Source organism: Salvia splendens, chromosome 3, assembly GCF_004379255.2.
Source record: "Salvia splendens isolate huo1 chromosome 3, SspV2, whole genome shotgun sequence".
Classification (NCBI taxonomy): Eukaryota; Viridiplantae; Streptophyta; class Magnoliopsida; order Lamiales; family Lamiaceae; genus Salvia; species Salvia splendens.
This window is the reverse complement of record NC_056034.1, coordinates 40,925,563-40,953,471: the sequence shown is the minus strand read 5'-3', so window position 1 is coordinate 40,953,471 and position 27,909 is coordinate 40,925,563. Positions and strand designations below refer to the sequence as shown.

At 39.8% G+C, this 27,909-nt stretch overlaps 2 protein-coding genes and 2 pseudogenes across 2 annotated transcripts; 3 read left to right on the top strand and 1 right to left on the bottom strand.

The window, feature by feature from the left end:
- Positions 1-683: 683 nt before the first annotated feature.
- LOC121797033 lies at positions 684-10,477 on the bottom strand (annotated as a pseudogene).
- On the top strand, positions 1,270-1,453 carry LOC121797545 (annotated as a pseudogene).
- An 8,082-nt stretch (positions 10,478-18,559) lies between the features above and the next one.
- On the top strand, positions 18,560-23,774 carry LOC121796073. Its single transcript, XM_042194789.1, has 4 exons — positions 18,560-19,159; positions 19,512-19,669; positions 20,104-21,910; positions 23,042-23,774. The coding sequence occupies exons 1-4, from the start codon at positions 18,737-18,739 to the stop codon at positions 23,531-23,533; spliced, it is 2,880 nt and encodes a 959-aa protein (XP_042050723.1). The 5' UTR covers positions 18,560-18,736; the 3' UTR covers positions 23,534-23,774.
- Positions 23,775-24,309: 535 nt separating this feature from the next.
- On the top strand, positions 24,310-27,888 carry LOC121796072 (protein high chlorophyll fluorescent 107-like). The gene is made up of 8 exons (XM_042194788.1): positions 24,310-25,123; positions 25,343-25,486; positions 25,968-26,273; positions 26,351-26,410; positions 26,504-26,749; positions 26,837-26,947; positions 27,099-27,275; positions 27,360-27,888. Exons 1-8 carry the CDS (start codon positions 24,572-24,574, stop codon positions 27,708-27,710), a joined length of 1,947 nt encoding a protein of 648 aa, XP_042050722.1. The 5' UTR covers positions 24,310-24,571; the 3' UTR covers positions 27,711-27,888.
- The last annotated feature ends 21 nt before the right edge of the window (positions 27,889-27,909 follow it).

The window sequence follows — 27,909 nt, the reverse complement described above, 5'->3', positions numbered from 1 at the left end:
GCCTTCACCCCGCGGGGGCGACCAGCGCGCCTATACCATTGTGGACACTCTTAGTTGAGCATAAAAAGATGATAGAGAAACACACAAATATTTAATGCACAATGGGAAAAGATAGAAAATATATAGAGACTCTTCTGCTGTGTGTAATGTGAACCGTGTTTTTGTTGCACAATATTTACTTTAATCGAGGGTTCAAAGTGAGGTATAATGCAGCTGAGTTTCTAATATTTTATTAGTATAGGCTGCCAATATATAATAGATTAAAGGCACATTTTGGTCCTTAACATATTACGATTTTTAAATTTTGGAAACCCTAAACTCAAACCTCCCTCACCACCTTCGCCACGGAGTCCACCTTCCATCATCCCTCAGCCTCACCCACCGTCGCCACCGTCTCATCTCTCAGCCTCACCCCCTCCTTACATCATCTCCCTCTCCACCTCCTCCACGGCGTCCACCTTCCTCGCCTCGCTCAACTCAGCAATCAATCCCCCGTAGCTGTCGCAATCGGGGACGCATCCCGCCCTCCCCACCCCTTTCAACACCTCCACCGCTTCCCCAAATTGACCGATTTTCAAAAGAGTCAGAAATAGGTAATTGCAGGTGCCGCAATCGGGGGTGTATCCGATCGATTTCATCTCCGGCGAAATTAGTGACGACAACGCCTTCCGGTGTTGCCGCAGCTACAATTTGAGAGGAGGAGGTGGAACTGCGGCGGGGGAGGCAGCCGTAGCGAAGGGTGCCTGGACGTCGGCGAGGGCGAGGGCAAGGGCGAGGGCGAGGTGGTCGATGGAGGGGTTGAGGGAGAGGAGGCGAGACGACGACGTGACGGTGAGCAGCAGCAGAACACCGGGAGTCGGAAGCCGGCATGTCCGAGGAGAAATGAGGGTGCCGCGAAATCGATTCTGAGGCAGAGGGGGATGACACCGAGAAGGTCGTGTTTTAATTTGGAACTTCTAATTGAGAAGAAAAGAGCGAGAGAAGGACATGACAGAGATAGAAAGAGGGAGGAGGAGGAGGACCGAAGGTGATGGTATGGCGGAGCTTGGCGGTGGAGATGCCGGAGGGGGGAAATTCGGTCAAATTTGACGGAACCGTCCAAAATGGACCAAATGTGACCCGTTTTTATTTGTGAGGGACCGAATAATTCAAAAGATAATGTTTTGGACCAAAATCAAAAAATCGCAATATGTTATGGACCAAAATGAGCCTTTAGTCTATATAGTAAAGACTAAAGCCTATACTAAAACCCAGCAATAATTGACTAATGAAGCGTTACGGTCTTCGATCAAGTGTAGTATCTGTTCTTATCAGTTTAATATCTGATATGTGGGCCATTGGCCCACACGATATTAAATTTATTTTTTGAGGGGGAAGGCTCGTCAAAGTAGCTTGCTACTTGGGCCTTCAAGTGTCGCCCATTGCGTTACTGCTTGGGCCAGGCACACCCCACTTATTTTCAAAGAAAAAAAAAGGCGTTACGGTCTTCGATTTTTTTTATAGGACTGCGTTCCAAATCTTGGAGAGAAAGTAACTAATTTAATTCATTTTTCTATCTTTGAAGCTTCGGTTTCACGATTGATTTAGCATGTACTCCCTCCGTTCTTTAAATTTTGTCATAGTTTGATCGGGCACGGGTTTTAGGCCTGGCAATTTTCGACACGATACGATAATCCGACACGAATTCGCACGAAATTATTGGGTTTGGATAAAGCCTTATTGGGTTCGTGTCCTTATCAAGTTGACCCGTTAAGAACCCGATAATTTCGGGTTGGGTTCGGGTTGGATACGGATAACCCATTAAGAAATAACATTATTATTTTTATTATTATTAAAAATAATATTTTACTTTAGTTTTAAAATTTATTGTAAATCAGGTTTAAATCATATAAAACAGATTTTAATCATGTAAATTAGGTTGAAAAATAAGGTTTGATTGTGTAATATTAGATTTAATCGTGTAATATTAGGTTATAATCGTGTAATATCAGGTTTGGATCGTTATCGTGTTGTGTCAACCCAAATTATATCGTGCCGTTAACGGGTTCGTGTCGGATGCGGGTCTTGTTCGGGTTTGAAGGTAGCAGGTTGGGTTCGTGTTCGGGTTTAGAGTTTTCTTAACAGGTCGGATTCGGGTTAGGCCTTAGTGGGTTGGGTCGTTATCAGGTTGACCCGATAACGACTCAATCCGCACGATATGACACCCCTAGGTTTTAAGAAGTATAATGGAAAGATGGTTGGAAAAGTTAGTAGGTAGTGGATCCTACTTTTAAAGTATTAGTTTTATAATAAAATGTGAGTGTGAATGAGTTAGTGGAATATGTGGTTCATTATAAAAAATGGTAAAAAGTAAAATGTGATAAAATTTGTGGAACAGATGGAATTGGAAAAATGTGACAAATTTTCATGGACGGAGGGAGTATATCAAAAATTACCAAGACGTTTTTAACATTTTTCAGATTATACAACGCGCGTTCCATTTTTTGATCAAAAAGATTGATAAGGTTTCATCAAATTTTCAATGACTGAGCTCATGATAATTTGAAAGTTTTTTTAACATTAAAACAAAATAGCGTGTGTAATTTGAAAGTTTTTTTTTTAAGGATGACATTATTATAAAAGGTTTAAATTTATGAGATGTAAACCAGCAATGTGAAATGATTCATATCCTTCTGTAAGTCATTGAATATAATTTCAAATGCATTTAATGATCCGCAGCTACATCTTGCTGCAATAATTAATATATGTGTTAATCTTTATGTCCTAATGTTCGTTCTCAAATAGTTTGTACTTTATTCACTGTTTTACTTAAAACCAATACTGGTGGATTTAAGATCTTAGATACCAACGTGCTGCTGCACGCATCACACATTTTTATTTTCTAATTTTTCATTTTTTTTTATAGTAGAAAGGCACTTTTCATTGGAAATCAAAGCAATGATTTGAGTAAGGAAGCTAATCTAACGGCCCACGTTTTGGCTGAGTTATCAATGATTTGCGGAAGGAAGCTAATCTAACGGCCCACGTTTGGGTTGAGTTGTAGTTAATAGAAATTCACAGGTTCCATCCAAATATCAATTGGACACGGGAGGAGGGGCTCATGGGACTTATATAGTGATTTTAGTTCTCTTTGTACACCGAATGTGGGATAGTTGTAATATACCACTTCATCCGTTTCTCTATAGTTAAGTCATTTTTCCATTTTAAAAAGTTTCATCATAGTTGAGTCATTTCCTTATATAGTACTCCCTCCGTCCCGTGCTACTCGCACGTTTGTTTTTCGGCTCGTCACAAAGTCCTTACACTATTTATAATTTAAGTTAGAATTAATGCATTTAATTAATATGTTAGTTTAAGTTAAGAGCTATTTTATTAAGTGATGTCTCATTACACCTAAAATTCTTTTTTAATTACACAAAAAAATCAATCCCAAATTTACGGCCTAAAATGAAAAGTGCGAGTAGCATGGGACGGAGGGAGTAACTTTTTTCTCTTTCCTACTTTACTACTCCATTTCTTAATTTATTCTCTCTACTTTATTCACATTCTGCTTTATTCTCTTTACTTTTTTCCCTCTCTTACTTTTTATCTATTTATTTAACACATTCAACATCTCTTTCTTAAATTTCGTACCGAAAAGTTTTGCCTCAACTATGAAGAAATGGGGGGAGTATTTTTTTTTGTTTCAATTGCCAACACCCATAATATACTATTTTTTTTAGTTTCAATTACCAACACCTATTTTTTTTAGTTTCAATTGCCAATCCTTTAAGGTGGGTTGGACTTTTTTTATCGATTGGAAAACTGGTTTTTTAGTTTCAATTGTCAACACCCTCCCTCAAACCCCTTAAGATGGGTTGGACTTTTTTTTGATCGGTTGGACAACTGGTCCAATTTTTTTTCAATCAGTTGGACCACTTGGCCCAAATTTTAAGTCCAGATATACTGCTGGGTCAGTTAAATTTGACTCACGACCCGCTATGATTCCATGATAAAAATTCATGGGTTCTATCCTAAAATCAATTGGTGATAGGAGGAGGGCCAATCAGTGGCGGACGCATAAATATTTTCTGGGAGGGGCTGTACAGTAAATGTTTTTAGTTAATACTCCTTTCGTCCCATAAGAATATGTACTCTTTTCTTTCGTCCCACAAGAATATGTACTCTTTCCTTTTTAACCCGTCCCACAAGAATATATACTTTCTAATTTTGAAAACATTTTTCTCTCTAATGAGGTAGGACCGATTCTCCACTAATAATACTTTAATATTTTTTCTTTCTATATCTCTCTTACTTTACTAATTTTGCATTAAAACCCGTGTCGAATCCAAATTGCATATTATTTAGGGACGAAGGGAGTATATACTTCTTTCGTCATTTTAAAATAGAAATTTCTGCAGCGACACGAGTTTTATAGTGAAATTGATATAGTATGAAACATAAATTGATAAACTAGTTGAAATAGTATTAGTTGTAGTGGATGGAATCCACGTCATTAATAATATAATATATGATAAAAAGGTTATCAAAATTCTAAAACGACTAATAAATCAAAAGATAAATATTTGCACTTACTGTATTTAACTATATTTAATAAGAGTAGTGAAAATATGTACTCCTTTAGTACCAACTAAGTTGAGTTGTATTCCTCAAATGTTCTAACTAAGTTGTATCATTTCATTTTTAACAAAAAATAAAATATTCAATCAGTCTTACTTTATTTTATCATCTATTTTACTCTTCATTTATATTTCCTACTTTATTCTTTATCTCCTACTTTTCAACAAAATTCTTAATCTTCGTATCCAAAAGTTTCATCTCAACTTAATTAGGACGGATGGACTAATATTTTTAAATTACACTGCGACAATTAAACATTTGTAAAACACTAAAACGTACTAATAAATGTAGAACATGTGATATGGGTGTAGCCTATAGGCAGGGGACTTGACATTTGCAAATTTTACTATTATTATTAATTTAATTACCCTTGGTTATCTCATCTTCTTCTTCAAGCGGCAACGACAGCCATTTTTTTAAAACTTTCTTCTACAATTCAAGTTTCAGCCCCTCCTTCTTATTCAATCTTTTACATTTTAGACTTTAGATACAGTAGTTTGGTGAGGGCTAAAGATATTTTTTCAGACATTTTGAAATTTTTTGAAGTACAAAATATTTTAAAAAATATATAATTTGGGGAGGGCTTAAGCCCTTCCTCCCTTGGCTGTGTGTCCGCCACCGGGGCCAATGAGACTTATATACTGATTTCAGTTCTCTTTGTACACCGATGTGGGATAGTTGTAATATAGAGTATTTTTTTTAGTTTAAATTGCCAACACCGTCCCTCAAATCCTTCAAGGCATGTTGCACTTTTTTTTTATCGATTGGACAACTAGCCCAATTTTTTTCAATCGGTTGGACCACTTGGCTCAAATTTTAAGTCCAGATATACTGTTGGGTCAGTTAAATTTGACTTACAACCCGCTCTGATTCCTTGATAGAAATCCATGGGTTCCATTCTAAAAACAATTGATGATAGGAGGAGGCGCACATGAGACTTATATAGCGATTTCAGTTCTCTTTATACACCGATATGAAATAGTTCTCCTAGTTTTGTAATGATATGAAAAGATCGGATTTTCCATTTTGGGTTTTCGGATGTTGCATTTTTTTTCAATTTAAGTAATGCCACTACATCGCGTCTTCAGTCTAATAAATTACTGTTCAATTTGCCACTCCAAAAAATACTATGTTCACACCTCAGCCCAAAATGATCATATTGCATACGACAACAAGAAATAACGTGGCTAGAATGCCAAAACTACCTGATAAATGTTTAAAGATCTTTGTGCCCGATATTTTTTAAACTAAAGTCCTAAAATGATCCTTAACATATTGCGTTTTTTGTTTTTGGTCCAAAACATTATCTTTTGAATTATTCGGTCCCTCACATTTGAAATCGGATCACATTTGATCCATTTTGGACTGTTCCGTCAAATTTTTGACGGTTTTAATTACCGGGTCACTAATCCGGCACTAATTGGGAGAAACTGATCCGTCACTAATCCGTCACAAAATCCGTCACTAATCTGTCACTAATACGCGCGAGAACACGGTGCGGCCGTTGTGGTTGAGGGAATTCCACAGTAAGGTTTCGTGGCTAACCAACGGCGAACCACACCCGTCAAAACAGGACCGCTCATCGCCAATACCTTATTGAATTTGAGTGCCTTTTCACCCAAATTCAAGTACTCTTCTCCGTCTTTTCTCTTTATCACATTTACTATTTCTCTCATTTCCTCTTCCAATTTCCCATTCCAACCGTTGTAGCCTTTGCTCGTTTTAGGCTGCTTTCTTCCGTTGTGAGGCCACCACACCGCGGGCTCCACGGTTGCCGGGAATTTATCGAGCATGGCGCCAAGGAGAAGCAGCGGAAAGGCCCTGTCGAGCGCCAACACTTTGTCCATGAATTCCTTCACATGAATTAGATTTGGATTTCCAATTGAGAGAATGGTTTGGATTTGATTGTGAAGCTGTTTGAACAGTCTCGTTGCGCTGCTCTTCGGCTAGCTGAGACGGTAGGATTTTGTTGACGATGGAAAGCATCCCGGTCGCTGCCACGTACATCGCTGTCGATGACAACGCCACTGCGGTGGCGTCTCCCTCGCTCATGGAGGCGATGCCGGCCATGGTGGCGGCGGCTAGAGTGAGAGCGTTGATCGAATTGAGAAGGAGAGAGTTCCATTCGTTTATCTGATCTCCAATGTTTTTGTGCATTTCAATTCTATCTGCAACTGCTTCCATAATGGTGTAGAGCTTCGCAACGACCGACGGATTAGTGACGGATCAGTTTCTCCCAGTTAGTGACGGATTAGTGACTCGGTAATTAAAACTGTCAAAAATTTGACGGAACCTTCCAAAATGGACCAAATGTGATCCGATTTCAAATGTGAGGGACCGAATAATTCAAAAGATAATGTTTTTGACCAAAATAAAAAAAAACGCAATATGTTAAAGACCATTTTGGGACTTTAGTCTATTTTTTATGTCTCACTTGTATTCTATTATTTCAATAATAATACTCGATCCGTCCATTCCAGTCTAATTGAAAATGTATGTTTTAAAAAATTAGAAGTAAAAAATTATTAGAGTTGAGAGAAAGTAAAGTAAAAGAGAGAATAATATAGAGAAAGTAGACCCCCTTCTACATTTTTCCCTCTCTTACTTTACTTTTTTTTCCGTTTTAACTATTTATATTTTAGTATTATTTATTCAATACAAGTGTGAAAATGAAACATCTTGCTTAGTCTGCAATTTTATGAAATTCGATCAATTTTTAGTCTACCTCACAACTTTAAAAATCAGTGAGAAAAATCATAGTAAAATTTAAATTTATTCTGAGTTATCTGATGGTGAAAAAATTATAGTCGGCAATATGTAACAACATATTGTTAATACATTTCAACCAAATGATGTCCTTTAATTCATAGTGGTGACCTCTACATGTGAGTTTTCTATTGTTACTATAGTACTCAATTTAATCATCGGATAATTAAAAGAAAAAATGAACAAATTTCACAATTTTTTCTAGCCGATTTTCAAAATTGTAGATAGAAAAAAATTTGATCAAATTTCATTCTTTTCAAAAATTTACCCTTTAAAAACATACGTTGATTATAGACTTGCCAATCTTATCAACCAATTACTAGCTAGTTAAATTAAAGTTTTGTGTTAAAATAGTAGTAGTTGTTGGAATCGTGCTTGGTCATATGATTTTTGACTAATAATAAATGTTACAAGATATTTAATTTTATGAAATTAAATACAATAATATCGATCTACGTTCCGAGTAGATGACCATAGTATATTCATTTTCTCAAATCCGATTCCCGGTGAGTGAAAAATAATATATTAAAGTTGGTCACAATAAAGCTAGAAATGACCTATGTGAAAAGAATAAGGGATTAATTAAATAGGTGTTAATTATCCCACATCGGGGATGATAAACTTCTTTGATGAAGTATTTAATCAGATGAATTATCATGTGTAATAATTATCTTGGAATAAGACGGGTGACAGAGCCCACAAGCGCGCATGCGCGCGCCGCCGCCGCCCGCGACCCGTACACCTGGGTGCCGGGTGCCTTGGATCTTGGCAATTGGTCTTTGGGTTATTCTTTGGAGCTGTTCGTTGAGCGTGGTTCGAGCCTCGCTTGTTCTTTTTAGACTACCCCAAACTCCACGCTATCCCCGACGGGTCCTGGTCGACGTCATGGTCCCGCTGGACCCCGACGCATGACGGGAGACAAAAGGTTCCCGCTGGACCCCGACACACAACAGGAGACAAAAGGTCCCCGATGGACCCCCGACGGTCCATGGTGTATCCCGTCGTGTAGCATGTCCAGGTGCGTCGTGTCTCTTCAGCTCCCACTGGCTAGTGCACCAGTCAATAACCTCTGGCGGTTACAGTCAAGCCATCATGGCACACATAATGGCTGTTGACTTCATCAATGCCCTGCAGGTGGACTTGGCATATAAATAGGCATGCATCCATTGCATTCTACACAGAACATACACAAGCATCTTGCATTCACGCTCTCTCCCTCTCTGCATAATCTTCCCCGTCGAAGCTTTGCCCCCGCCTTACTCCTGTTCGTCGGAGCTCTGCTGCGAGCGGTGCTGCTACTTCAGAGACGAAGCCGTTTTATCTTTGGGGACGACACGTCAAACCGAGAGCACTACCGGGGCGTATCTCGTCTTGCGGAAAGAGGACTCCTCGACTCGGCTTACCACTTTCCACAAGTTTTCCGTGTAATTTTGTTCAGTTATTTTCCGTATAATTTCCTTGTTTTATTTTCCATTGTAATTTCGCCGCCAAGATTTGCATATCTCATTTCCACAACAGTAGTAACAAAGCAAAGCCTATAGTAATTAAAAATAAAATGAGGTGTAAAAAAATATAAATAAAATGAGTACTAGCAAGTAGCAAGTTCATATATATAGAATGAAAAGAAGCACGTTTAACATTATAGCCCATAGTATCATGTCCCAATCGATGCAATTTCTCTTTCACAACGTGTAGATTTGTATCAGAGAACGACAATCAATATCAAACATTTCTGGGTTCCTAATTCAATATTTCAAAAAATAAAAAAAATGTGTTCATAACTTCATAACGAAAATAAACCGATCGATATACTGATACAAAAGAATCATGTCCAATATATATAAGTATAACCAACAAACTACAATTACAAGTCCTAAATATACATATCAACAATTCAAAATCACATTGTTTCAATATTTCCAAATTATTTACGAAATTTGCTTTTAAAAAGTACCGTATCTTTTGGAATGACCATAATATGAAAGATTTTTCAGCGAAAGATTATGATTTATTTAGGGACAGTTTTTGGTGATTGTTAGCTAGGATATAAATTGCATGCATATTCGAAAAGTAATTGCTCTTGCCCATGCTTTCACAATTTCTTCATAAATCCATCAATTGAAAAGTGTGTAAATGCCCCCAACTTAATTGCCTCGTAACACAGGCAGAACTTTCAACGATTATTAATGCTTTGACAGAGATTAAATGGATATTCATGATCTGGAAAATATTTTATTTCAATTTTTATATTTATTGAAGATCATAAATGAGGACTTCTGTACTAATGAAATCGAATTTGTCACTCTTTTTAAGAATACGTGTCAAATTTAGCGATCTGTACTGTATATCTTTCCCCACTTGCTTTTATCAAATGGTACTGTACTGGAAACCGAAGTTATTATTTGACATTTTCTTTCAATTCTTGCTTATATTTATTAAATTTCTAAAATTTAGAATGATAATGGGATTTTGAAATAAGTTTAATTGTAATATAGATAAACTAAGTGCATCCACAATAGGGCACCCCACATCAACATTTCATCCTCATACCCTTCCACCTGCAGTGGGATGCCCTATAGGCCACCATATAGTCCGCCCTAAGCATTTTATTTATTTGAATATTTAAAACACTATAAAAATTGGAAAAAAACTTCATTTCATTAAAATTCAAACATTACACTACGAAATAAAAAAAAACTACAAATTCTCAACAGCGGTTACAGTCTCAAACTTCTTCAATCATGTCGTTCATGAGCTGAGCATGGTCTTGTTGGTTGCGCATTGAGGCCTGTCTAGATAGAACCTTATTGAAGCCCATCGATAATCCTCGAACGTGGGGAGGGGCCGCCGTGCTGGAGCTTGATCCACCTTCATCATCGCTCCAATCGATGACTCTTCCACCTTCGTGTTCGACTATCATGTTATGCAAAATGATGCACGCATACATGACATCGGCGATGACGTCCTTGTACTAAAACCGCGCCGGACCCTTCACTATTGCCCACCGCGCTTGGAGCACATCAAATACCCGCTCCACATCCTTCCGCGCAGCCTTCTGCTTTTGCGCGAATAAAACTCTCTTCTCACCCATTGGGCAGCTGATCGTCTTAAAAAAAAACAGGTCACCTCGGGTATATGCCATCAGCCAAGTTGTACCCAATATGATATTGGCGTTCGTTGGCAGTGAAGTCGATGGCCGGGCCGTTGCCATTGCATTGCTCGGTGAAGAGGTTGGATGAGTTGAGGACGTTGATGTCGTTGTTCGACCCCGCTACACCGAAGTAAGCATGCCAGATCCAGAGCCGATGGTCAGCGACGGCTTCGAGGATCATCGTCGGGTGGCTGCCCTTGTATCTACTGGTAAATTGGCCTCTCCACACCGTCGGACAATTCTTCCACTCCCAGTGCATCCAATCGATGCTCCCTAGCATTCCAGGAAAGCCGTGCGCCGTCTCGTGCATCTTCGTCAGAGCCTGGCAATCCTCAGCAGTCGGCTTTTGCAAATAGGTGTTGCTATAAGCCTCCACAACTCCTCTACAAAAATTCTTCAGGCACTCGTGGCCAGTTGTCTCCCCGACGTGAAGGTACTCATCGAACATGTCCGCCGTGGTGTAGTAGGCCAACTGCCGGAGCGCAACCGTGCACTTCTGCAACGGCGTAAGTCCGGGTCTACCGATGTCATCTTCCTGATACTGGAAGTATTCATCACGTGCATCCAACGTTTGGACAATGCTGAGAAAAAGATCTCGCCACATTCTAAAACGGCGGTGAAAAACCGTCGGCCCCACCGTGGTTGCTTGTCAAAATAGTTTGCGAACAGACGTTGGTGAGCTATATCGTGCTCGCGGCGGACAAACGTCCGACGTCGAATCGGACGTGGGATCTGCACCGCCTGGGCATGCTCCGCCGCTTCGCGCTCTATTTCGGCCAAGCATTCCGCCGCAGCCTCATGAACACAATCGAATAAGGCCCGAGTAATGCCCTCCGAGGTACTCCAGTCGTCGCCGGGTCTCATTTTTTTAGTGAGAAAGATTGATAGTGAAATATTGGTGTGTGGGGAAAGTGAGGGATGAGAGAGAATTATTGGTGTGGAAAATGGAAGAGAAATAGAGGTTTAAATAGATAAAAATTTCAAAAAAAATTAAAAAAAAGGAAACCGCGTTGCATCGTCTGCGTGACCCGCAGTGGGGCGGACGATACCACGGACGATGCATGTTCCGACGCCATCGTCCGCCCACTCGTGATGCTTTAAGTAGTGACGAAAATTATTGGGGCGAATGTCATGCTACTATTTAAATGTTTGAAAATAATTAGGTTTGGGTCACCAAACCTTGCATAAGTCTTACATTGAGCATGGAAATGTTTCCATCAATTATCATCGTGATATCACTCGTCTCTACTTACTTCGTTGACTTATTTAGATGTGACTATTGCAATAGTAGTAAAATTAAAGCATAGAGTACTATAGATTTGGACTGTTATAACTTAAATTGGCGTGGGAATTGGTTGATGGATCGTGCAAAGTGTGCGAGGAGAGTGGGGGATTTTGTGGGTAAAGTTCTAACGGTGGTGATGATCGGATTTTACTTTGCTTTTGCAGTGATGGACGAAATAGTTCGCTCACGTGCCACGTGTCTGCTAAATTCTCTCATCATTTTTATTCTTTAAAAGTACTGTATTTTTCGCAATTTGAATATAAAATTATACTTTTTCCAATTATTCTATAATTAATTAAAATTTAAATTAATATGGTAAAATCAAATGCATGGCTAATAAGTATGCAATGTTACGAATAAGTATCAACACTTCCATTATATTTATAGTTACTACTTATTATTGAAAATTTGCAGGTGAAGTGTCGAAGCCGAAGATATCCCAACCTAATTATGTGGCAATTGGTAAGTAATACTCCCTCCGTTCCACGGAAATAGATCATTTGGTATCGATACAAGTTTTAATGCATAATTGGTAAAGTAAAAGAGAAAAAAAAGTAGTTAAAATTATGTAAAAGATAGTTGGGTCCATAAATGATAAAGTAAAAGGAAAGGAAAAAATTGTTACCACAAATGGATATGAAATATTTGTATTGGACGGATGAAAAAGGAAATATATCATATTTCATGGGACGGAGGGAGTAGTATAAATCCTTCTGTAAATGCAGTACAGTAAGTCACGAGGCTGAGACTATTTGTTCCAAAATTACGAGACATAACCCATTAAAAATAAAATTATGAGACATTATTAATTATAACTGTTATAGATTAGAAACGATATTACATATGCAATGGTATAATTATTGCTAAATAAGTAGTGGAGTAGTAAACATTACTCCCTCCGTCGCAAAGTAGATAGCATACTTGGGGAATGACACGGGATTTTATGAGATATTGTTTTGTGTGTTAGGTGGAGAGAGGAAATAGTATATTTATATTAATGTGAGGGAGAACTTATTCATAAAAAGAAAATATGACATCTTTTGTGAGATAAACTAAAAAAGAAAGTGTGAAATCTATTATGAAGGAAAGTGTGAAATTTATTATGAAACGGAGAGAGTTCTTGAATTCCCATTAAGGTACTAAGAGCATCCACTACGCGGCGCGCCGGCGTCCCGCGACCCGTCCCGGAGAGACTGGTCTGTCGCGCGCCGCATTGCAGCATCCGTCCCGTCTCGTCCTGTCCCGCGTCCCGTGTCGACGAGACAAGCGGCGGGCCGTCTCGCCACGCGCCTATGCGACGTAGCGCGACCCGGCGTCATGCGTGACGCCCACTCGCCGGCCCGCGAGTGGGCGTCGTCACGTGCTGACGCAATAAATATATTTTATAAAAAAATTCAAATTTTTTTAAAAAAATAAAAAATAAAATTTAAAAAATTTTCTAACGGTAATAATACCGTTTTTTGTTTTGTTTTTTAATTTTTTTAATTTTTAAATTAATTTTTTTACTCTATAAATACTCCTACATTCATCCTCATTTCACACACAACTACACATCTATTCTGCTATCATCTCAATTTCCTCTCAAATTTCCTCTCATCACAAGATGTCCGGTGAAGGCAACTACGGCGGCTCCGGCTCCGGCGGGTGGGATCTCAACACCTTCGGCGATTGGGAGACCATGATCAACACACTGGGCGGTTCCAGTGCGTCGACGCCGGGGACCCAGGGTTCGGCGACGCTGGGGGGTACCAACCACCCAACTTTGACGTTGATGCATATGCCCGTCCCTCCGCCCCGCGGTATTCGCAGGGATTATCCCAGATCCGGGAGGATTTTCCCGTTGATCCAACGCCGGGAGTAGGCCGAGGTGGTGGAGGTGGGCGAGGCAGTGTACAACCCCAGTAGGGCGAGGACGAGGACGAGGAGGAAGAAGAGGAAGAGGAAGAGGATCTAGGCCGGCATCCGTACAGCAACCACGAAACGCTGGCGGTGTACAACGCCTGGATCACCGTCTCGTACGATCCCTTCGTCGGGAATCAACAACCCCGGAAGTGTTTATGGGAAAAGGTCTGCGAGGTCTACCACCAGATAAAGCCGAAAGGCTCCCGCAAGCGCAAATATAAAATGCTCCGCTCTCACTTTGACCGAGTCGACCGACAGGTCAAAAATTCTGCGGCCTCTACTCGGCCGAAGCGGCGCCACGGCAACCGACATTTTGACGTCCGCTTTGCGCGCCTACTACCAGGACACCCGTCAACAATTCAGGTTTGTTGATGTTTGGCAGGCCGTGAAGGACGAGGAACGGTGGGCCGGCGGTTTCCGCTCCAGCTCGGGCTCAAACTCGAAGCGCACGAAGCATACGACGAGTGGCCAATACTCGTCTGGTGGTGACAACGCTGAGGGCATCAGCCCACATGAGGCTGAACCGCAGGAGTTTGCGGGTACGGTCGGCGATGCTGGAGGATCCAGCCGTGGGCCCCGTCGGCCTCAAGGAACGAAGGCGGCGAAAGCGGCTAGAGCGAGGAAGGGCCGAGGCGAATCAAGCCAGGCGGCCTCGGGATCGGGTTCGAGGGAGGCTCCGACACACTTATGGTGGCGTACATGACCGCCACAATGGCGGACACTTCCCGTTTCTCGCACGCCCAATTCGCGGCCTGGTGGAACGGAATTGTTCATATGGTAGCACAACTTGGCCTTCCGACTCCCCCTCAACCTCGACCGCCTCCGGAGGATGATTAGCCGGCAGAGTAGTTTTTTTATTTTCTTTAAATTTGTATTTTAAATTATGTTGTGTGTTTTTTATGTTGTGTGTTTTTTTAATAAAGTGTGTTCGTTTTAATTGAATTGGGTTGGAAAAAAAAATTAAATTAAATGAATAGTAATTTAAGGGATGGAATAAGGGACGGTTAAGGGACAGAGGGTTGCAGGTTCAGTCCCTTAATTAAGGGATGGAGGAATAAAGTACATGGGGCCCTCAAATAGTAGTTTAAGGGATGGTGGGGGAAGGGGGATGGTGTAGTGGATGCTCTGAGTGTTAGGCCATCCACAACGCTGTCTCTATACCGTCTCTTAAACCGTCTCTTAACTACTATTTGAGCACTATTTGAGGGCCCCACTGTCCTTTTTGCCTCCATCTCTTAACTAAGAGACGGAACCTGCAACGCTCCGTCTCTTAACCGTCTCTATACCGTCTATTAATTACTATTCATTCAATTTAATTTATAATTTTTTTTAAAACCCAATTCAATTTAAACAAACACACTTTATTAAAATTAAAACAAAATAAAAAAACACACAAAATAAAAAAAAACACACAAAATAAAAAAACACACAAAATAAAAAAAAATTAATCGGAAGGGCTAATCATCCTCCGGAGGCGGTCGAGGTTGAGGGGGAGTCGGAAGGCCAAGTTGTGCTGCCATATGCACAATTCCGTTCCACCAGGCCGCGTATTGGGAGTGCGAGAAGCGGGAAGTGTCCGCCATTGTGGCGGTCATGTACGCCACCATAAGTGTGTCCGAGCCTCCTCGCGAGCCCGATCCTGAGGCCGGCTGGCTTGATTCGCCTCGGCCCTTCCTTGCTCTAGCCGCTTTCGCCGCCTTCGTCCCTTGCGGCTTTATTTTGCGGTTCGGCTTTATTTGGTGGTAGACCTCGACAACCTTTTCCCAGAAACACTTCCGGGTTTGTTGATTCCCGACGATGGGATCGTACGAGACCGTGATCCAGGCGTTGTACACCGCCATCGTTTCGAGGTTGTTGTACGGATGTCGGCCAAGATCCTCTTCCTCTTCTTCCTCCTCGTCCTCGCCCGTCTGGGGTTGTACACTGCCTCGGCCACCTCCACCGCCTCGCCCACCTCCACCGCCTCGGCCTACTCCCGGCGTGGGATCAACTGGAAAATCCTCCCGGATCTGGGATAATCCCTGCGAAAACCGCGGGACGTTGGGACGAACATATGCATCAAGGTCAAAATTGGGTGGTTGGTACCCCCCGGCGTCGCCGAACCCTGGGTCCCCGGCGTTGACGAACCTCCACCGCCCAATGTGTTGATCATGTTCTCCCAATCGTCGAATGAGTTGAGATCCCACCCGCCGGAGCCGGAGCCGCCATAGTTGCCCTCGCCGTCGCCGGACATCTTGAGTTGGGTTATGAAAATTTCAGCGAAAATTTGAGAGAAAATTTAGATGATAGGAAGAATAGATGTGTAGTTGTGTGTAAATGAGGATGAGTTTAGGAGTATTTATAGAGTAAAAAATTTAATAAAAAACAAAAAAAATATAAAAAAAAAACAAAAAAACGGTAATAATACCGTTACAAATTTTTTTTTTATTTAAATTCGAATTTTTTTTTTAAAAAATATTTATTGCGTCAGCACGTGACGGCGCCCACTCGCGGGCCGGCGAGTGGGCGTCACGCACGACGCCGGGCTGCGCCACGTCGCCTAGGCGCGTGGCGAGACAGCTCGTCTCGTGGCTCGCCGAGTCGAGACGCGCGACGAGACGCGCGACGAGACGGGACGAGATGGAGGCTGCAACGCGTCTCGCCGGGGTCTCGTCTCGCTGAGACGAGACGCGAGACGCCGGCGAGACCCGTTGTGGATGGTCTTAGCTTATCAGTACAGTAGCTATAGCTAGTGCAAATGTGACCAAAATCGAGTAATTAATTATGGCTATTAATTTTCTGGCAGGTCCAGATATTTATGGAGGTGTGATGTTGACACTTACTGTTGTATTTTTGATCAAGATGGAAAATGATGTGCCAAAATATGGATTTAATAGGGCTATTTATTATGATGTTCACATTTAAAAAAGGGTGAAAAAATTGTAAGTACGTTCACATCTCGTTTATCTATAGAAATTTGTTGATTAATTACGTTTCGTAATTTTTTGAGACAAGAACTTAATATTTAATACTCCATAAAACTAATGTACGGAATACTCCTACAAAAGTAACATATTATTGTCATCGAACAGAAATTAATTCCCCGCAACATAATACTCCTTCCGTCCCATGTTACTCGCACTTTTCATTTTAGGCCGTAAATTTGGGATTGATTTTTTAGTGTAATTAAATTAGAATTTTAAGTGTAATTAGATATCACTTAATAAAAGAGCTATTAACTTAATCTAACATATTAATTAAATATATTAATTCTAACTTAAACTATAAATAGTGTAAGGAGTTTGTGACGAGCCGAAAAACAACAGTGCAAGTAACATGTGACAGAGGGAGTAGTAAAGATTAAAGAGTTGAGGAAAAGAGATTAAAAATGCTTCAAGTAAACTATTGGTCAAATTTACTGTGGGAGAAGAATCAGATAATTAATTAGATTTAGTATACTTATCAATAAATGTCCACCTAATTATTCGCCCAAAATCTACCATTTTCCTCTACTCACTTCTTCAGATAATAGTAGTACTATTATCTTTCATCTAAAATAAAATTGAACTTGAATTTACTAATACGAGCAGTCGCAATATAAATACTTGGACGCGCTCAATATACTACGAGGAAAAAGTTTATTTCAATCTCATGTCTTTAATTTATATCAAGCTCTTAAGTTAAATCGACTTTTAGAAAATTGAAATGACATGCATCATCTTAGTTGAGATCCCGATTAGTGAATATATTTAATTTTAATTTGTAGTAATCGGTATGGGATACAAAAAGAAAAAAGATATTTAATAAAAAAAAGATTTTATAAATGAAAATGTGACTAATTTTGATTTATCGAACAAAATTGAAGAAATTAAACTATTTTGGTGTAAGGTATTGCGGTAATGTGTTATATGTATGTGGTTAAAGAATAGTGAAAATGCTTAAACCTTTTTCATCCGCAGCCATTTTCAAAAAGAGGCAATATCTTTTTTTTTTAAATCCTAACTTTGTCAAAATATTAATTTTGGTCATTAAAATTTGAAAATATTATTTGAGCTCTACAAATTTCAATTTAATAATATTTGAACAACACTTTTACTGTTTCAATTTTTTTTGCAAAAAAACTCATCAAGGCCATGAAAGGCAATTCACAATTTATTCTCTGCTTCATTAAAATATTTAATTTCTATATCTTTCTGTTTTCTTCCTCTCTTTCCCTTATCTTTCTCTCTCCTTTTTATCCATTTCGTTCTCTCTCTTCTTCTCCATTTCAGCCAAAGTTTTTTTAATGCAATATCAATCAGATCTTCAAAACAAAAGATAAAAGTTTCAAATTTAATTCTAATTTTTCATAAATTTTACAAAATTTCCAACATAATCACAATTTCGCAAAACAAACTAACCGCTTACAGAATAATCAACCGAGATCAATCACCGACTCACAAAGCCTCATTACGATTGTCGTTGCCCTTAACATCTATATCCCGCCCACAATCATGATCGCACTCGTCGTCGGAACCATCCTTGTCAAAAGGCTTCTCCTTTACGATTGATCAACCGCTCGATCGATCAATCACCGACTCGCAAACCCTTATTACGATTGTCGTCGCCCTTAAAATCGATATCCTGTCCACAATCATAATAGTGATCATGATCACACTCGTCGTCAGAACCGTCCTCGTCAAATTTAATTCCAATTTTTCGTATAATTTACAACATTTCCAACATAATCACATTTCCAACATTCTGGAACAGTGAAAAAATAGCTCTAATGACTATAAAATTGATGTTTATGAATATCAGATGATATTTTTAAATGTCACAGGATAAAAAATGATATATTGGCTAAGTTCATGGACCAAACAAGTGTTCACTTTTACACAAAACAACCAAGATAAAGAAGAAGAAAAAACAGACCCTTTTTCTCTATGCCAAAATGTCAGGTGCTGCTAGGGTTTTAGGAATCCAAATTTTTTGGAGTTAAAGGGTTTATCAAAACATCTCATTCCCCAATTCTCTTCGCCTCCATTTTCGCGATGGTGGAATTCGACGACGATGACTTCAGCGACCTTTATGCTGACGTCGAGGTGCAGGCAAGCTCGGCAATCAGCGCTTTGCATCGATCGACAGAATTGCCCCCGCGGAGCGACCGTACTTCTGCTTATGCTCTGCGAGGGGAACAGAAGGCAGCTGTCGATCGTGATGCTTCATGTGAGGCGGAGGTGAAGAGCGGCGGTGGTGATTTGAGAACTTTGCCTGTAGAGAATGTTGATAGAGGTGAAAGCAGGAGCGCGAGTTGGAGTGAGGGTGAGAGTGTGAGCGAGAGTGAGGACGGATTGGCTAGTCGTGGAGTTGAGAGAAAAGTTGGTGAGAGCTGTGAAGGTAAGAGATGTGAAGAAATATCTGGAAAGGAGAAGAGTGTGAATGTTGAGGATTACAGCTCTCAGTCTCATAGAAAGGTTCTGATTATATTTATGTTGACTATTTAAATGTCTGGTTATGTTGTGGTTGTTTATTTGGGTTTTAGTTACTGATTAAGGATTAGGATCGTTAAATAAGGTTGAGAAAGAATAAGATCCATTGTCTTTGATTGCTTTGTATTCGAATGTTGTTACATGGTGTATGATCTTTAATTTGTTTCTCCTTGTTGGCTAGAGTTGAAACTGGAGCTGGAGATTGTTAGATAGTCATCAATTCATCAATTCATCAATTGTGTTGTTTTATTCCTCTTCAGTTGTTGGTTGTTATCAAATTAGTTCCACCTTTTTCTATGTCATACTTACAGTATATTTGCTTGGATTTCGACTGCAGAAATTACAGTATGATTCCTCAAATTCTAAGATGAAGAGAATTCACGAAATGGCACAAGTGCGGAGAACATCCAGGAAAGGGGACGATGATGACAGAAATCGCTTCATTAGTAGATGTAGCGAGGATAACTATGGAGGACAGAAGATTGCCTCAGATAGGTCTTCCCTACAACCAATCTCACTAGTGGTGTTGTTGCATTACTTTGATGTTTTAATCAGCAGTCACTCGCTCTAAATATGCTCATCCGGATAATGTTGAGAAGCATCATATGTATTGCCATTAGAGATTTGCTCAATTGTTGTTATATGATGTTTTTATATTTTGTTAGTATTTGTACACCATATACACTCAAGGCATCCTTTATCTGGTTTTGTGGTCACCACTTAGCCAGAGATTATGTTGGGTGAGATGCAGAGATGAATACGAAGGAAGGAAGAATCTAAAATATTAATATTCAAATTGTAGCTTATACAGATATGTTTTAGTACAGAAGGAGAAGAATATTTTATTTGTTTTATTGATCTATCTTACATATTGTGTTTCATTCGCCATGATTATATGTTCTAAACTATGATAATGATTACATCTCCAGGCATACAGCAGCAAGCTATCCTGTGCCCTTGGATTTGGATAAGTGGGGAAGTGTACAGATATCCGATCCAGTAGAGGATAGCCCATTAGAAGCCTCTGAATGTGATTCAGATGGCATTTCTGAAGCTTCAGATGATACAAATAGAAGAAAATCAAGGTGCATATCGAATACAGTGTCATCAGCACGAGAACCAGAACCAGTTAAAAGCAGTTGGAGAGAGCATGGTCAAGGTTACTCATCTTCTCCTAGGTGTGCTGCACTTGGTAGCAGATATATTGGGAAGAGCCCTAAGCGTTCAAGGTACTCTTCGCCTAGCTTAGACTGTGAATTAACCGATCAGAAATATCGTCCTCCCAAACACTCTGAAAGACGTGGTGTCAGACGAGGTACCAGAGATGGCGGATATCACGAGAGATGGAAAGACAGCATGCGGGAGTATTCTGATCAACCCAAGAAAACTAATTATCTGCCCTATTTCAAGAACCAGCCTGATGAGGATGCTTCTTATGCAACTGATGCCAAGCATCTCTATAACAGACATGTTAACCGTGGAAAACAGAGAGCAATAATAGATCTCAAATATATTGAGAGTGCCATTCCTTACCGCAGCCACTCAGAAAGAACGCTGACTTACTCAGGTGGGCGTTTGCCTGATCATCATATGAGCCAGCCATTTTTGAAAGACCAATACTGCTGGGACAATCCAAATAATAGATACAAAGCAGGCCCCCCTGATGGTCACAATACTAGTGAAAGACGAAATTTTCTTTACAAGAGTAGTCAGATTGATTATGAACTTCTGGATTATAATAGGTATCATAATCAGAGGAAACATCATTTTCAGGGATATAGCGAGGGGTTAGGGAACCTATCACTAAAGTACTCCTCTGCAGCTGACCAAAGAGGCACTCAGTTCATGTATAAAGGAGAAGGCGGACATCTCAGGAGAAGAACCAGACAAGACTCTCTGTCACCACTACATGACAGATTTGTGGAAGGAAAGCATAGAAGAATTCACCCAGGTAGTGGAGGAGACCATGATCATATTAATGATTGGAATGTAGCTCATGATAGAAGAGAAGCGGTGAGCTCTTCAAGGGGCAATAGAAGGCGTCATAGTCCTCTGAATAGTTCAGAAAATCTCTGCTATGTTGAGAATAAGGTTAATGATAGGAGGAACATCAAACATCTGCCTTTTCCTTTTTATTCTTCTGAGGAACCTTATGCTTCTGGTAGGGGGGACTTTCTAGGAGCTTCTGGACCAAAAACTGGGGTTGTTCAAAGAAACATGAGGTACTCATGGAAAGAAATGCACATAGAATATGATCAGTATGGTACTGATGTCACCACTCTTGTTCCCAGAGAAAGCCTCAGATATCGTTCCCCTGAGGATTTTCATGTCAAAAGAAGAGACTACCAACCATCTTCAAACACTAATTACACAAGAGAAAGCATCAAAGATGATCGGTATCAGGATCATTTTGTTGGGAGAAGAGGCAATCAACACTCTGAGGTCTTCCTTCCGAAGGAAAATGTATGTAAGTCCAGGAAGCAGGGCAATATTTTCGTCGCCTCTGAGGAGCCATCCCATAATAATTCTAAACGATATTCAAAGAATGACGAGGTTGATGATAGAATGGAACTTCGTGAAAGAGAAATGGGTAGGCGGAACTCCAATATATTGGGAGAAGAAGATAGTGGTAATCATTTAGATGGGTGTCATGAATCCACAAAACTTAATGGTCATGCTCGGATGCATCCGAGTAACCAAGATTCGGTTGATCGCTATTTGGTTATGGGAAGAAAGGTAGAATTGAGGAAATTGAGGTCAATTATATGTACCATTTTGTTAAATATAAGCAAGTGCCCTATATTTGTAGGGAAAGCATATTTTAATTGAGTGTTGTCAATCCTACTGCATTCCCCTCTATCATTGCATATGTTTGTTCTCACAATTATATTTGTGCTGCAAAATTTTCTAACTATCAGTAATTTATGTCGAGGAATCTAAAATGCAGGCACATGGTGTTGATGTAAGTACTTCTTTGACTTCATCTTTAATGACCTTAATATTCTATCATCAATAGTATCTAGATGGGAGCGCCTATAATTTGTGGATCTAGTTGATCTTGTAGCATGTAAATCCCTTAAGGTTGTGGCACCCCTTTTGGGCCCAACATAGTTGCCTTGTTGATGCCATATTCTTTTTGAAACTCTTGAACCTTCTTTCATATACACTTGTTCCAAATTGTTAATTCTCTGGCAGAATGTTGGATGTGGTTAGGTGGCTTAGTACTTGCTGTGATAAGCTTTACACAGGGTATGCTATATATTTTGAAATTTTCTCCATGCTAACAGTTTACTCTTGAAATAGAATCAGCATCTTCTTAAATTATTCATTTGGATCTATTGAGTGTCTAATCTATGTTTTCATCTGCTAATAGTATTGATAAACGATTATGTTTTTATTATACATTTGTTGTGTTATTTATGTTGCAAACAGTTAGAAACCCCATACTAGTATGTTAACTTTCCTTTTGAGGCATAACTTTATGTGTTCTACTTTGCATAATTGAAAACCAGATTTTTGGTCTAGATTTTTCATCAAATGGTAAATACCTTAGTTATGTGCATAATCTTCACCTGCATAGTTTATCTAGATGGTGACAATTGATTCTTTTTCATTCTTATCTTGATAAAGTTTTTCGCACTGTTGATGTTAAACACACGGTCTCTGAAACTGGTCCGTTTATTATGAATGTGGTTTTGTTTATATGAATAGAATTCTTCCTTATGGTCTCGAAAGACCAATTAGTACCTCCATAATGCCTTGTTTTTAATATAGTTACTTTACAAGTCAAATTTGCATGATCTGTATTATTTGTTCTGAATGACTATATATTGTAGAACATTTGATAGTTATGTCCCCTTGTGGCAGTGCACCTTGCAATCCTCTATAAGAAGAACCACCGAAGCTGGAGAAGATACATACTATGGTAAGTGTGACCTCGTGGGTTTGACTGACAACAAGAAACCAAATAATTCTGTAGACATGGACAAATTCAAACCAGATGGAGGAGAGGTAGATGCTGGTCTTAGCCACAGAAATCTACAGAGTAAGTTCTCAAAAAATCATCAGAACGAGGCTCTGGACATCGAGGAAGGCCAGATCATTGCTGAAGAAATGCAGAATGAAGTTGAATCACATATCAATGCTTCAAATGATAAGAGAGTGGTTGAGAAATTGGATGATGAGAAGATTAAGGAAATTATAATGAAAATGGAGAGGCGAAGGGAGCGCTTTAAGGAGCCCATAATGACGAGCAGGGATGGTGAGAAGATTTTCTCCTCGCTGCCGGAATTGAACGTTGAAACTGCTGAGGCTAGGCTAGAAAGACCAGCTAGAAAAAGGAGATGGCTTGGGACTTAGATCAGGGTCACTTCTAAGTACTAGTACAATTTTTTGATGTAGTAACTTGGCTGCAATTTGATTGTACTTCTCATATGTAATAATCTGTGGCTCTTTACACCTCATCACATGTTACTGCTGCTTTTGCTTTATTGTCATGGAAATTATTTTTTTTTTAATGGACCTCACATTCCATTGTCATGGAAATTAATTGGGGGTGTGAGTTTTCTGCTTCAGTGGCACATGTCTTAATTTTGTGATATAAACTGTGTGTAAATGTTTTGTTTTTAGCTAGCATGATAAAGTAGCAGTGTTTTGTTTCTGTCATCCCATAAACTTTTCGCTACTTGAAATTTCAACGAGTTCGTTAATTTGTGAATATTTTTATGTCTACTAGTACATATAACATAAACTCATTTATGACGACCCTTCTCTGTTTTCAGATGTTTAAAAATTTCGTGAAAATATAATTGCATAACTTTTCGTAATTTAAATACAGTATAAATAAATCAAAATAAGAATACGAGAAATGTACGACTTTTTTGCTTTTCAAAAGACCACCATGCTTTATTATTTATAGAAAAAAGCTTCTACTTGATGAAAGATCACTTTTTGATATTTTACATCTTCCAACAAAAGACTGCCACGTGGCAAAGAAAATCTACTTCTCAGATAATTGTCTGAGCCATCCATTGTCTGGGCTACCTGGCCAATTTCTAACCAGTGGCTTCTATTTTGTTGAAATTCCCATATGCCCCATCTGTCCATAATCATACTACTCTCTCCTCTTCCTCTATGTCACACACACACACACACCAAAAGCTACATAGAGGAAAAAGCAAGTTAACCTGTTGGCTGTTGAGCATTTTCTTGGACATTGGATCATCTTCTTCATTGTGAAAAACTTCATTTTTCTGTGGTTCCTCAACCACTGAAATTTTTCGACTAAAGTATAAGGGCATTTAGGTCATTCAACAGCCAAACACATTTTCATGAAGAAAGCTTACAGTTTTATCTGTTAAATCAAAGAAGAAGAAGAGAAAAGAAACAAAAAGGGAAATGAGCATCTTCTCTTCTTCTACTACTTCATCAAGTTCAAAATTCACTCTCTTCTCACCTTCCCAAAACCCCAACTACTCAAAATTCCATCTCATCACACCCTTGAAAGCCCCCAATTCTTCCCCACCACACCGAGTTCTGCTCCACATACACTCTCATGACTCGTCATCACCTCCAGCTCTTCAGGAGAACCCTCAAAACTCTGCATCCAAAGCTGAAATGGAGGAATATGGAGATGGATTTGATGAGGAGATCATCGAGGCCAAGAAATCCCTAGAGGAATTGCTCGTTGTTCGGAGGCCGGTTATGGAGGAACCGAGAGGTGAAGCTGATGGTGGGAATGGGATTAAGCTGAAGGAGAGCGCAGCCTCTTCGAAAATCAACCAAGGGCTATCACGGTTCGCGAAGAAGATGCCGATTTTTGAGCCTAAGTTGGTGGAGCCTAGCTCCGAGGAGAAGATCCTTTTGGTGAATTTGGATTTGGCTTTGTACAAAGCTAAGCTTTTGGCGCGGAATTATCGGTTTCAAGAGGCAGAGGAGATACTTAGGAAGGTAGGTATTGGTTTAAGTACACCCCTTTTTATATGCATGTGTGTGTGAACTTTGTGATATTTGAAGTTCATTTGCAGTTGAGGTACATCATTTTTGAGTTAATTATAGTTAAAGTATAAGTGCATTAGAGCTTGCATCGTAGCATTGAGTTTGCATCTTGCTTTGATTTGAGTTCTTGATACATTTTCGAGAGCTTAATTGATGTGTGATTTTTTGAAGTGCATAAACTATTGGCCAGAAGATGGGAGGCCCTATGTGGCATTGGGGAAGACTTTGTGCAAACAGTCAATGATGAATGAAGCCAGAGCTGTATATGAAAAGGGGTGCCAAGCTACACAAGGAGAAAATTCATACATTTGGCAGGTTGGTAATGCTTTCTTCATACGATATTTAGATTACAAGAAAACACAGTGTTTGGTATTGGTTTTAGTGCGGTTCTGTTTATGGATGTTTGATCATTGAGAAAGAGATGAAAGGTTAGTTGCAAGCTGGGATATGATTGTAATGTTTTAATTGCATATCATACATGAATGAAACATGATATAGAGAGGAAGGGAGAGAGATCCAATGATTTTGTTTAGTCCATGACAAGAGTTAATATGGATAAACAAGTATATTGAAAGAAATTATAATGTTTCAATTGCAAACCATACATGAAGAGAGGGAGGGAGATAAACTAGCATGTTGGAAGAAATTATAATCTTTTAATTTCACATCATACATATAGAGAGAGGAGAGAGATAAGTGAGTTGATGTGTTGGAAGCCAACATAGGATGAGGAGAGAGAAAGAGAGATAGACAGTCATCCAAAGTAAAACTTGAGTTTTTTTTCTTTCTGTACTAGTGTTGGGCTGTTCTTGAGAGTAGGATGGGAAACATAAGGAGGGCAAGAGAACTTTTTGATGCTGCTACAGTTGCTGACAAGAAGCACATCGCGGCCTGGCACGGATGGGCAGTCATGGAGATGAAGGAGGGAAATATCAAGAAAGCAAGGCATCTTCTAGGCAAAGCCCTCAAGTTCTGTGGTGGAAACGAGTACATTTACCAAACACTGGCTCTTCTTGAAGTTAGATCAAAACGGTATGAACAAGCTCGTTATCTCTTCAAGCAGGCAACAAAGTGCAATCCTAGAAGCTGTGCTAGTTGGCTAGTAAGTTTTCAGGAATCTCTGATTCTGATGGTTTTGTCGACTATTTAATCACTCAAAGTTGTGTATTTGTTGTGAAGGCGTGGGCTCAGCTTGAGGCAAAGCAGGAGAATATAAGCGCTGCTAGAAGCCTTTTTGAGGTCTGCTCTTGAAAATCACTTGATTTTTCTGCTTGTTCAAAAACTCTGTTTTTGGTCTGAGAGAACGCTGTTTGATGTTTTTCATTAATGTAGAAAGCTGTTCAGTCGAGTCCCAAGAATAGGTTCGCTTGGCATGTTTGGGGAGTCTTCGAAGGTAATTTAGGAAATATAGACTTAGCACGGAAGCTTATGATGATAGGGCATGCTGTGAATCCGAGAGATCCGGTGCTTCTGCAGTCGCTTGCGCTGCTAGAATACAGATACTCGACTGCAAATTTAGCACGTGTCCTTTTCAAGAGAGCATCAGAACTGGATTCGAGACATCAGCCTGTGTGGTTTGTGAGTATTTCCTCTCTCTCTGTAACTACACATTAGAGACATCAACTAGTCCATGACACTCTCTCTCTCTCGTGTGCGTGTTCGTAGGCTTGGGGTTGGATGGAATGGAAAGAAGGAAACTTAGCAAAGGCTAGAGAGCTTTACCTAAAGGCTCTATCAATAGATTCAACCACTGAAAGCGCTGCTCGCTGCCTACAGGTAAGCGATGCTCTTCACCTGCACAGTTTTATTTGATTTCCAAGTCTTTATCGTGGTTCCATCCCAACTTCTCTCTATGTTTGATCACAAACAAGATCATGTCTAGCAAGACACTCTTCACTACTCTTAAGATACACTTGCTCCATCACAGGCTTGGGGTGTCTTGGAACAAAGAGTTGGCAATCTATCAGCAGCAAGGAGACTATTCAGATCTTCCCTCAACATAAACTCCCAAAGCTACGTCACATGGATGACGTGGGCATCTCTAGAAGAAGATCAAGGCAACTCCATACGCGCAGAGGAAATCCGCAACCTCTACTTCCAGCAGGCAAGCCATTTTTACTACAACCACTTTTTTTTGTCTCTCTTCACCAACCTTGACACAAACAGTCATGTTCGATTCTTGCATCAGCGTACTGAGATTGTGGACGACGCCTCATGGATCATGGGATTCCTGGACATCATTGATCCGGCAGTAGACAGCATAAAGAGGCTTTTCAACTTAGAGAAAGGCGACGCCACTGCTGAGGAACGCGTTGCAAAGGAGCAATTTGGAGGAGTTTCTGCTGATAACGGTGAGGGTAATGCATCTGAGAGTGGAAGTGGTTTTGATCTGGATGAGTTTGTACGACAGAAACTGTCGTTGGATCCTTCGAATCTCGAGGTTCGATTTGCACCATCATCTTGGTCGAAGAGCAGTGCGTCTGCCACGAAAGTGAGAAGATCAGAGAGCAATAATGCCACAGCAGTGGCAAAGGAGTGAATGCTTGCAGGCTTCTCTGCTTATGGTGAAATTTGAGGGGGAAAAGCGTAGATAAGTTGTAAATTTTGTTGTATACTTGTGTGATTTTGGCATTTTGCACTACACAATTTTCAGAATATTTTTTTTCTTGAAGTGCTTTTCTTGGAAAATGATCATTCTCTCCAAGGGAAAAATGAAATGTAGCAGTCACAAAATCTTC